We start from the raw sequence: 10,000 nt of genomic DNA on the forward strand, positions 1-10,000 counted from the left end.
GAATACTAGGAAAAATCGAAAGTAGCCTACAGTCTGCCTAGTGTAATCCATCCATTTAATCCAGCTCTGATCTTATCAGTCTTATAACTCCGAAAGTGAGTTCAATGACCTGTGTTGTTTGCTGTGCAGCTGAACTACCAACCAAACAAAAACCTTTCATACTCCGACATCATATTGATTTCAGATTTATTCTGTAAAACTGGTAAAGTCATATGGGAGTCAGCAGGGAGGCCTGTAACTTGACTTAAAGCAGACGTACATGGGCCATGATAGGGACCAGGTTCAACTCACTCACTCTCTGTCTGTCTGTTACACACGCACACACATGCACACACATTGAGCGAAATGAAATGATCCAAGTTATAGCTTTAAGGGTCCCAGCAGGTCAGCTGTCAAAGTGTGACATCTTTATTTCTGTGGAAGATCGGGCAGTAAATCCACGCTGCCTGCTATCATCTGTACCTGATCAAACTACGACCAACATGAGGTTTATTACAGGAGAAGAAAGAAAAAAAAATCTCTTTAAAAAACCTTTAAATCAGCCATTGTTAAATGAACAGGCCGGTGTCAGGACTTGTTTGTGTCCCACATGGCTTTGTTCTCGCTGCTTCACTCTTGACTTACCACCAGCCGTATGCTTCTTTTCCATTTTATTCTGATTAATGTGCCCTCCTCCCTCCTCCCCTCTGCCCTCTTTAATTCCCGACCTACCTTTTCCCTATCATCCCTGCCTCTCTTTCCCCATCACCCTCGTCCCTCCCTCTGCTTCCTATCCCTCTTGCATGTATTAATGTGAACCCTCCCTACATCTGGCGAGACAGACTTTTTCAGGAATGACAAGAACTGCGTGGAGACAGTGATGGAATCAGTAGCTAAAAACAAACAAATATATCACTACCCTCATTGGAAAATAATAAATATTTCATTACGGTAATAATGGTGGGAGTTGGCTCACTTGACTTCTTTAATTAAATTAGAGCAGATCCGATGTGAATTACTGTTTAAAATACTCACATAAAAAGAAAAAGACAAAAAAACCCACTCACAAACATTGAATAGGCGGTCCACACAGAAGGTGCACTTAAATTAAATCTGTGGTTTAGAGATAAAAAATAAAGAAACTGTGAAATTTAACCCATTTGTCCTGTCATTTTTCCTCATAAAGACTTCATTAGACTTCTAATGTAAGATTGGCAATGATACATACATACACATACAATGATTTTTTTGCCAAACAAGAAGGTAAACTCAAAACTAATCTGGTTTAAATAAACTCTACAAACAGCATGGGTACTTTTAATATAGTCTCCTAGAATTACAGTAAAAAAATCTCATTATTTAAACACAGTTTCGCCCTCCACCCACACCCAGAACCCCTAAAAGGCTGTGATGGATCACTCCGTTTACCAGCGGACGGCTTTTATAGTTGCTGACTGGAACACACACACCCGTTCCTCCCTCTAGTCCTCCACCCTCTTCTCTCCTCTCTCTATTCTCAACATTGGCAGCAAAGATAAAGGCCCCCCAGCCCCTTTTGTTCTGTGAACACAAGTGTGAGTACATGTGTGCAAGTTTGGATGTGTGTGTACGGGCATGAGAGAAAAGAGTACATGCATGTGTGTGTGTGTGTGTGTGTGTGTGTGTGTGTGTGTGTGTGCTTGCGCCTGAAAATATGCAGCCTGTGGATAAGCCAAAAGCAGCAGCAAGGTAAATGGGGTGTGAAAGTCTCAGGATTATTAAGAATTAACAGGAGCAGCTTAATAAATCACCCCACAGCAGTGTGTGCGTCTGTGTGTCAGAGCATATCAAATGGACCTTCTAAAACTATACCCTGCACTCATGCTGCTCCAGCTCACGCACATCTGTTCAGGGTATCCCCCCGAATGTCATGTACATACGCACACACACACACACGCAACAAATGCTTCCACTACTGAATTTTGGGCTTCCCCTATTAGTCTAAAAGCATAAAATAAAACCACAGTCAGTGTTATTGCAGCATTCCTCAAGAGCTGGACATTAGTAGGAAGAGTGGTCTAAGATATATTAGACAAACAGTCTCAATGATGAGGGATTACCCACATCAAAAAAAAAAGCTTTTCGGGATGTGTTCAAGCATGAGTGAAGGAGTTCGGCCAAGTGAGATTCAATCCAAAATAAATAAACAAATAGAGTAGATTGCAGTTTCCAAAGTAAAAAAAAGGGACCTGGTTTACATTAGTAACACAAGAGGAAATAAACTGATTTGAAAACTACACTGTGTCAGAACTCAAACTAACTCCCTATCTCGCTGTACTGTATACACTTTCCACCATTTGAATTTACTCTCAGAATTACAATTGTATAATTTATGCACTATGTCCATATGGTGTGTATGCTAACTTTTGGCAAAAAAAAAATCCCACACTGCAATATTTCGCTTTTACTCCTCAGAGGGCAGTTGCATGAATTACATTTTTGTGATATTATGCATGTTGACTCAAATGAGTCAGATACAGATATTTTTATTGGTTCTAAGCCTGACATGTCTGCATAAACTATAAAAAAGAGCATTAGTTAACACACATAATTAACACAAGATGATTTGAATGCCATGTCTGTTGTTATGGTATGACTCCTTATTTGGCGTAACCGTTTCTGATTAGAAGAAGTCACTCTAATAAGTCACAGAATTCAAACAAATTGAATTAAAAAGGGCAGGAAGCAATTAAGGCATTGTGATTACACACGAGATGTGGAAATGACGAAAAGTAGAACAAAGGAGACAAAATAAGAAGAACTAAACACTGAGGACAATTAACTGAGGGGAAGTACTTCAGGTATTCTATTCTACTCTTTGGAAATAACCGCACTGGCAGAAATACTTAACAAGCCCGGTGCCACAGGGAGAGATAGAGGCCAGGCTGGTTTCTCAGCGACAAAGTTCAGACTCATTATTTCCCTTTTTCTGCAGTCATCCCTTTTTAAAGAGGCCTTCTGCGTGCTAATGATAGTCTTATAAAGAGGCCCAGAGGGGAGTAAGTCAGAGATATGGATTTATGGATTTATGCCTGCTTTGGACACAGGCTTTGATCAGAGCCCATTGATCTGCAGAGATTTACACCACGGCAACTCAATAAAACTCCTGCGCTCTTTCACAGAAGTGTCGGCCACTTTAGAGCCATTTGTCAAAGACAATTGCAAATCCGGAATCGGTAAAAAGGCTCTTCTGAGAGGCTAGATCTGTTATGGAAAATGAATACAAATCATATCTCTGTTCTCTTTTCTGTTTACCGCAATCCGATTCTATACACAAACATCCATTATTTACTAACAAAACATTGTATTAACATATGGCATAACTCCACAGTGAACCAAAAGAATAGCCAAATCAAAAGTGCAAGACAAAATCAGATTGCTGAATAGATTTTTGAGTCAGTCCTTATTTTTACGGAATATCAAAATTCCCCTTGAGTCATGCAAGCACTTACTGCGCGTTACCACACCCTCCAGCCTGATGATGTTGGGGTGGTCAAATTGTCCCATGATTGATGCTTCAGCAAGGAAGTCCCGCCTCTGTTTGTCTGTGTATCCTCCTTTAAGAGTCTTGATGGCCACACAGATCTCCTTCTTACTGGGCAGCTTCAGACGACCGCTGCACACCTCGCCAAACTCACCTGGAGATAAAATCATAGGAGATGAAACAGAACAGTTTTCTTTCAAATAAGGACACCCCACCCCTACCCCCCAAAGTCACCGACATGAAACAGTCCTATCTATACTTATCAACATCATGCTGCCATGGAGACAAGGAATATTTAATACTTTAGTTTGTGTTGTCTTATGACCATACAAATGGAGCTACGTGTAGCTGCTTATCACGGTTAAGATGCACTTAAAACAAAGAAGATGATTAATTAATGAAACTTCAGACTCTGAAATCATCTTACGGTACAACCCCAAACTGAACAGACAGAATAGTGATGTGTAACCTTCCTTTCAATGTCGTATTAAAACGCAGCATGACTCAACATCTATCATGGAGTATTCCTTGCCTGTTAGGGGATATGTGTGTCTACTCTAGCCCATGCCAGGGCGTGTGTGTGTGTGTGTGTGTGTGTGTGTGTGTGTTTGTGTAAATGTGTGTGTGTGGTTTTTTTTCACAAGATACTGTAAGCTTTGGAGGCTGGCTGGCCACTTCAAAGGCAGTCAGCCATGTTACAGCTGGTGATGGGGATTTGGCTGGGTAGGAGTGTGTGTGTGTGTGTGTGTGTGTGTGTGTGTGTGTGTGTGTGTGTGTTTCTCTGCAATGCATATGCATATTGAGTGTGCTCATGCAAGGTGATGTCAGAGCTGAGACATGTGCAGATCTTGCTCTGTCCAGTACAATCATTTCCCATAGCAGCTCTGGATCAGAGAGCATGGGTCAAACACTAGACTTGAAGCAACGGGTCTGGAAGAGCTTAAGCTGAAATAATTACACCCTGTCTAAATACCAAAAGCATGCCTGTTCTTTCCTGCTCTGCTCTGTCCTTCTGGCCCTCAGCAGTGGACAGATGAGCAAGGCCAAGGAAACTTTTTATGTGGTCACTCTGAAAAAGAAGATCTTAGTCTAATAAGGCTTGATTAGGGACACTGACTCCTTTCCTGTTCTGAGTGGAGCTAGGTATCTCACTTTGATGTTAAAGTCTGACCCATGTAAAGCAGAGTGGTGCATGTGTTCTGTCTTTTAACACACAATCACCAATTGGCAGGAAGATCAAAGTCTTTTTTAACATGTTTAATGAAGACAGATGGGATTGAGGCAGGGATGAAGAAATTGGAGGTATGTTGTATATTTTTCGGAGTGCTTATATGGCCTCATAAAGGTCACACAGATGGGTGGTATGTTGTTTTCAAGCTGGTAGACAGAAATGTTTACATCATGGCTTAAATTTTAATGTTCACCTTTGGTTCAATTCAAACAGTTGTGTGTTGAAACAGATTTAGTACTGAGAGCCAATACCCTTTCTCCTTTTCCTACTCTGTTGGTTTTCTCATAAATGGTCACTTCTCAAAATGTTCCCCAAATATTTCTGTCAATATTAAAAGAACAGTTGGCATTAATACCAATGTACTGCTACTACATTCAAATTTGATAATCTTGTCTTTTTAATCAAGGAAAAACTATGACACTGTTCGTACTTAACACCAACGCTGGATGGAAGGAAGGAAAGAAGGACGGATGGAAGGAAGGAAGGACAGATGGAAGGAAGGAAGGAGGGAAGGAAGGACAGACGGAAGGAAGGAATGAAGGAGGGAGGGAAGGAAGGAGGAAGGGAAGGAAGGACAGATGGAAGGAAGGAAGGACAGAAGGAAGGACAGAAGGAAGGAAGGAAGGAAGGAAGGAAGGAAGGAAGGAAGGAAGGACAGACGGAAAGAAGGAAGGGAGGAAGGGAGGAAAGAAGGAACAGTCATAACAGACAGGGTCAATTTGACCCGGGAGGACGACACAAGGGTTAAAGAGTGCTCCTGATTTTTCATTGCATTCCTGCAACTTTGTTGAACTTGATGATGGAAAGTTACAAAGTTTTAAAATGAATGCTGAGGCAACAATGTTTTTTTTTTCATTTTACACATTTTTTTCTTTGTCAAAACCTGGAGAGATGAGGAGCCCGCTACAAAGGTCTGGTAAGCTCGTTTCTTTCTAACTCCACACCCTTAGATTTTTAGTCATCTTCAAGTTACGTCACTTCAGGCAATTTATCAGACTTTGCACAGCTCCCTCTGGAGCCACAAAAGGCTTTATACAACTTCTTTTTTTTCACATATGCAGTAGTACTCCCCAAGACATGTAAACAGACTTTGATGTGTGTAAAACTGGCACAGTTCCCGTTTAAGCTGAGTGTCAGCACTGGACTAGTCAAAGAAAGTTTGCCCCAAGTGGCTCCAATCATCAAATATCTAAAGATTCTTGTTTTAGAGTGAAAGCAAGGCCACTGTCTCTTAAGATATAGTCTTTATTCACTAACCATGATTTCACAGTTACTTGTTATCAGGAAAAAAAAAAAAGTTATTGTACAATGTGCAGTTGAATTACATGTAAGTACGGAGATCCACTAAAATAATTATACTGTCTTAACTATGCACTGTGCACATCAAAAATGTAGTAGTCCACTATAGTTTAGACGTCTTCAGTGTAATCTCAACTGAGTTTGAGGGTATTAAAGTTAAACTAACATTGAATTTTAAAGGACGATACTCAACTATGGCTGCCACACAACAATACATTCATATATAATGATGGTGTTCATAATATTATCTGTCCAAACTTTCTACTATTTCTGATTAATGACTGTGTGTTTGATTTATTTTTTTACACCTAATATACTTGATATCTTGTGCTTTAGTATATACATTGAATATCTCTCTAAATGGTTTGGCAGCTTATGTTAATGCTTATATAATATCAAAGTGTGGGTTTAGAAGCAGTTATAGATTCTTCAGTGAGTAAAAAGTAAGAACAAATATTTTATAACAGGAGTGAACAACACTGACTTGTCCATATCTGATCTCTAATTTTAAAAAAGCCAATACTTGCCCATATCTTTGTAACCCTATATAAATCAATATACACTGTCTCTGCTATGAAAAATGTATTGTGCAGTGTAGCGTAGTCCAGTGTGGAGTCAGGTATTAGATTCTCAGGCTGTTCTGACAGCTTTACAGTGTGGAGGGCTGGTGGGACTCTGGAGACCAGCCTGCTGATGTGTGCTGTGTGCTTTAGTCTCCATCTATTCTGTCTGCACTCAACATGAATCATAACGCATTACCCTCCCGTCTGCACTGCTGCTCAAGTTATCAGGGAGTACATCAGGAGAGGAGAGGAGAGAAAGTATAGGGGAGAAGCTGAAAGAGTGAGAAAAAGTTAGGTTGAGAAAACGAGGGGAAAATACCTACATGGAGGAAGAAAAAGTCACAGTTTCTCTTCTTAGAACTAATTATTTTCATCTTTTCTTACATACATTTTGTGAATCCACTTTAATTTTTACTATACTAATTAATTTTACAATAACTTTGGTGTGACTGTTGTTCATGGCATCTTTTCTGATTTGTTATTACCAACAATTAATTTGTTGCCTAATACTGTTTTCACACTTTCACAACTTATATAAAAAAACTGAAAGGCAATCTGTCTTTTTCAACCTTCACTGACGTGTGTTTAACTCCCTGCATGGACGTGAAGATATCAATAACATTATCAGTATGATATGATTAATGCACAGTATAGCTCTGAACAGAACAGAAACTGAAGCTGGTTTCACAGTTGCAACATTAGACTTCATTCAGGATTAGTGGGAGTGTAATTCAGAAATTCCAAAGTGTAAAGAAAGAAAAGAATGGAAGTAGGAAAATGGAGAAATTAACCAAGTGAAGGTAACCAGAACAACCTTACTCATATTTATACATTTCTTCTGCCATCATGGAGTTAAGCCTAGAAGAGGGAACTTCAAGCTGAGGCATTAAATACTTTCTCATCCCCAGCTGTGCGTTATATGACGCACACTTTAACTAGCCTGCTGCTGCCATGAAAATGCAGGAGCTCTGCATGTACTCAATTTTTGTGTTGTGCACCTGGCTTGTCCTTGTCATGTAAAAAGAGCCCCACAGAGTCAGTAAGTGAAAGGTTCTGAGGAAGAAATGGTAGTTTATTCATGCTTAACTGAATACCTTATATAGTTTTTTATTTTATTTTTTACATGCAGTTAAATATGTTTTTAATGAGTTACATAAGTGTAGTTTCTCTGTTCTCACCTGCTCCCACCACTTTATCAATGGCGATGCAGGAGGCATCCAGCTCCTTGGCAAACTCGTGCACAGCCTGGCTCGGGTCTTCATATGTGTGGGGGTCTACGTAGGTCCTGATACCTGGCAGACGCACTACAGCAGGAGAGAGCAGGTTATGTTACCATAAAAATAATAAAAAACATCTCTCTTTGTTTTTCAAAAGTCCACATGTCCTCTTAGCATGTTAATGATTTTAAACTGTAAGGACACCTTGAAACTGCAATCCACTCTGAAAAACCACTAAAGAAACATGCTAGTGATACGAGCCTAATAATCAAGCATGCTGAGTTTTGGTTTTTAGAATTTACATCAGGCAACCAGTCTTAGAAAGAGATCTCTTCAAAGCCAGTTTGGGCAGGAGGAACAATCACAGCTGGTAAAAATTGTTTCAATGTACATTTGGGCATATAAGTATTGTTTTAAGACAGACTTGGAAAAAATGTGAACCTATCCTTGAAGTAATAAAGTTGTACTTTATTATCCCTTAGGGGAATTTATGCTATGCATCTGACCCCGTCCTAACTATTCATGAAGCAATGGACAGCCACATTTCAATGCCTATGGGAGTTCTGGGGCTGATGCCTGGGTCAAGGTTAAAGGTAGGAGAATTTCTAATAAATAACACATCGTAAATGGGTAATGGAGAACAAGCAATGCAAATCAAATCTGGTGGACATGGAAATGGACCCACCAACATGATACTATGTTAATGTTAACCAATGACACAGCTGATATAACTATTGCATTACTGGATTAAAGCAACCCCTAGTCTTGGTCCCATTTTACAAGTCATACATTTTATGTTAAGTTGTGTGTAAGACATCTTTTTTTTTTACTGGTCAGAAATTTACAAATGGAAAGGAGTTTTGTCTGGAGTAAAACCAATAATTAGAGATTGTTTGACCCTTAATTGTCAGTACTTGCTGTATCTGGCTGGGAGAACAGTCTGATCTTGTTCTCCTCCCAAATAAAGCCTCCAGGATTAGTTTGCAAATGGGCCGAGAAACCTCTCCTCAACATGGTCTTGGTCCGATTACTGGCTTCTCATATGACCAACTGAACCAAAGTCAAAGAGAAACCGCTTCAAGCTTGGAATTAACTTTTCTAAAACAACCGCTGTTGGCTTAGACTTGCAAAAATGCTGTGAGAAAGAAATGTCTAATCAATTGAAACAACTAAACTAGCTATAATGCACCTACTTAGTTGGATTTATACTCAGTGAATTGCAAAGTGGAGAGAGGACAGACCTCAGCAGGAATAGAGAGTCCAGTACTTACAGTGGCCATTGCCAAAGTGCAGCCTTTTCTCATCAGGATGTTTGGATTTGCTGTGGCAACAAAACCTGCCAATCCAAACAGAGAGAGGTCAGAAGTAGTGCCACATCTAATAAAACGTCACCCACTGGCCCAGCGTGGAAGCTAGCAAGAGCAGTGTGTGTGTGTGTGTGTGTGTAATCCCACCCCTTATAAGCCAAGAGAGGATCAGTAAGTTTTATAATGAACCATTGATTTATACTTTCCCTGTACAGTACTGACTGCCAACTTCACATTTCTTTGCTTGCTCCTATATATACAGTCACACACACCTACATACAACATTTACAGTATATATTTTACAAGAATTTCAGAAGAGAAAAGATGAAATGTTAAAAACTGTAGTGTGTGGTCTTCACAGGTAAATTATCTTTTTTGAGAAACATGTGCACATAAAGTATAGTACATGTACAATCAAATGTCAGGAGTTAAGTCAAGTGACAGGTGGTCTGACCTGCCAATCAAGACGTAGAGCAGCACAGTGAGCAGGATGATGGCCACAGCAGAGGAAATGGCGATCAAAACGACTTGGCTGCTCTCACTGGAGATGGAAAAGGCTGCTGAAAGACAGAGAGCAACACGTTTTAAATACACACTCGAACTACCTACCAGTCTACTTTACCATCACCATCATCATCAATATCAGATATTGATTTAATTAATTGCAATATTCTAATCAGTTCTCTGAAGATTATAAAGAGTAAAAGCTGTTTGGTAGTGTGATGAAACAAAACTAGACGTGACTGAACATGACAAATACCATAAAAATGCACAACTTGTTTGCTATCGTTTAAACATTCATTGTTTTGAAGACCAGTGGTGTAGTAAAACTGTTTGTTGTTACTACATTTGATATTTTGTGCCAGTAAATGCTAAGATTT

General features: G+C 39.6%; 1 protein-coding gene across 2 annotated transcripts in view; it reads right to left on the reverse strand.

Annotated features, from left to right (window-relative positions):
• epha3 (eph receptor A3) overlaps positions 1 to 10,000 on the reverse strand; it is a 97,891-nt gene that overhangs the window by 19,610 nt on the left and 68,281 nt on the right. Inside the window, exons 8-11 of one of the 2 annotated variants that reach the window (XM_053328201.1) lie at positions 9,574 to 9,676; positions 9,084 to 9,148; positions 7,774 to 7,899; positions 3,471 to 3,656 (exon numbers count right to left, since the gene is read on the reverse strand). In XM_053328201.1, coding sequence (XP_053184176.1) covers positions 3,471 to 3,656; positions 7,774 to 7,899; positions 9,084 to 9,148; positions 9,574 to 9,676 — 480 coding nt within the window. Of the gene's footprint in view, positions 1 to 3,470; positions 3,657 to 7,773; positions 7,900 to 9,083; positions 9,149 to 9,573; positions 9,680 to 10,000 lie in introns of both variants that reach the window. The other variant, XM_053328203.1, reaches the window with a different exon arrangement.

The sequence above is a fragment of the Scomber japonicus genome, chromosome 11, assembly GCF_027409825.1.
Source record: "Scomber japonicus isolate fScoJap1 chromosome 11, fScoJap1.pri, whole genome shotgun sequence".
Classification (NCBI taxonomy): domain Eukaryota; kingdom Metazoa; phylum Chordata; class Actinopteri; order Scombriformes; family Scombridae; genus Scomber; species Scomber japonicus.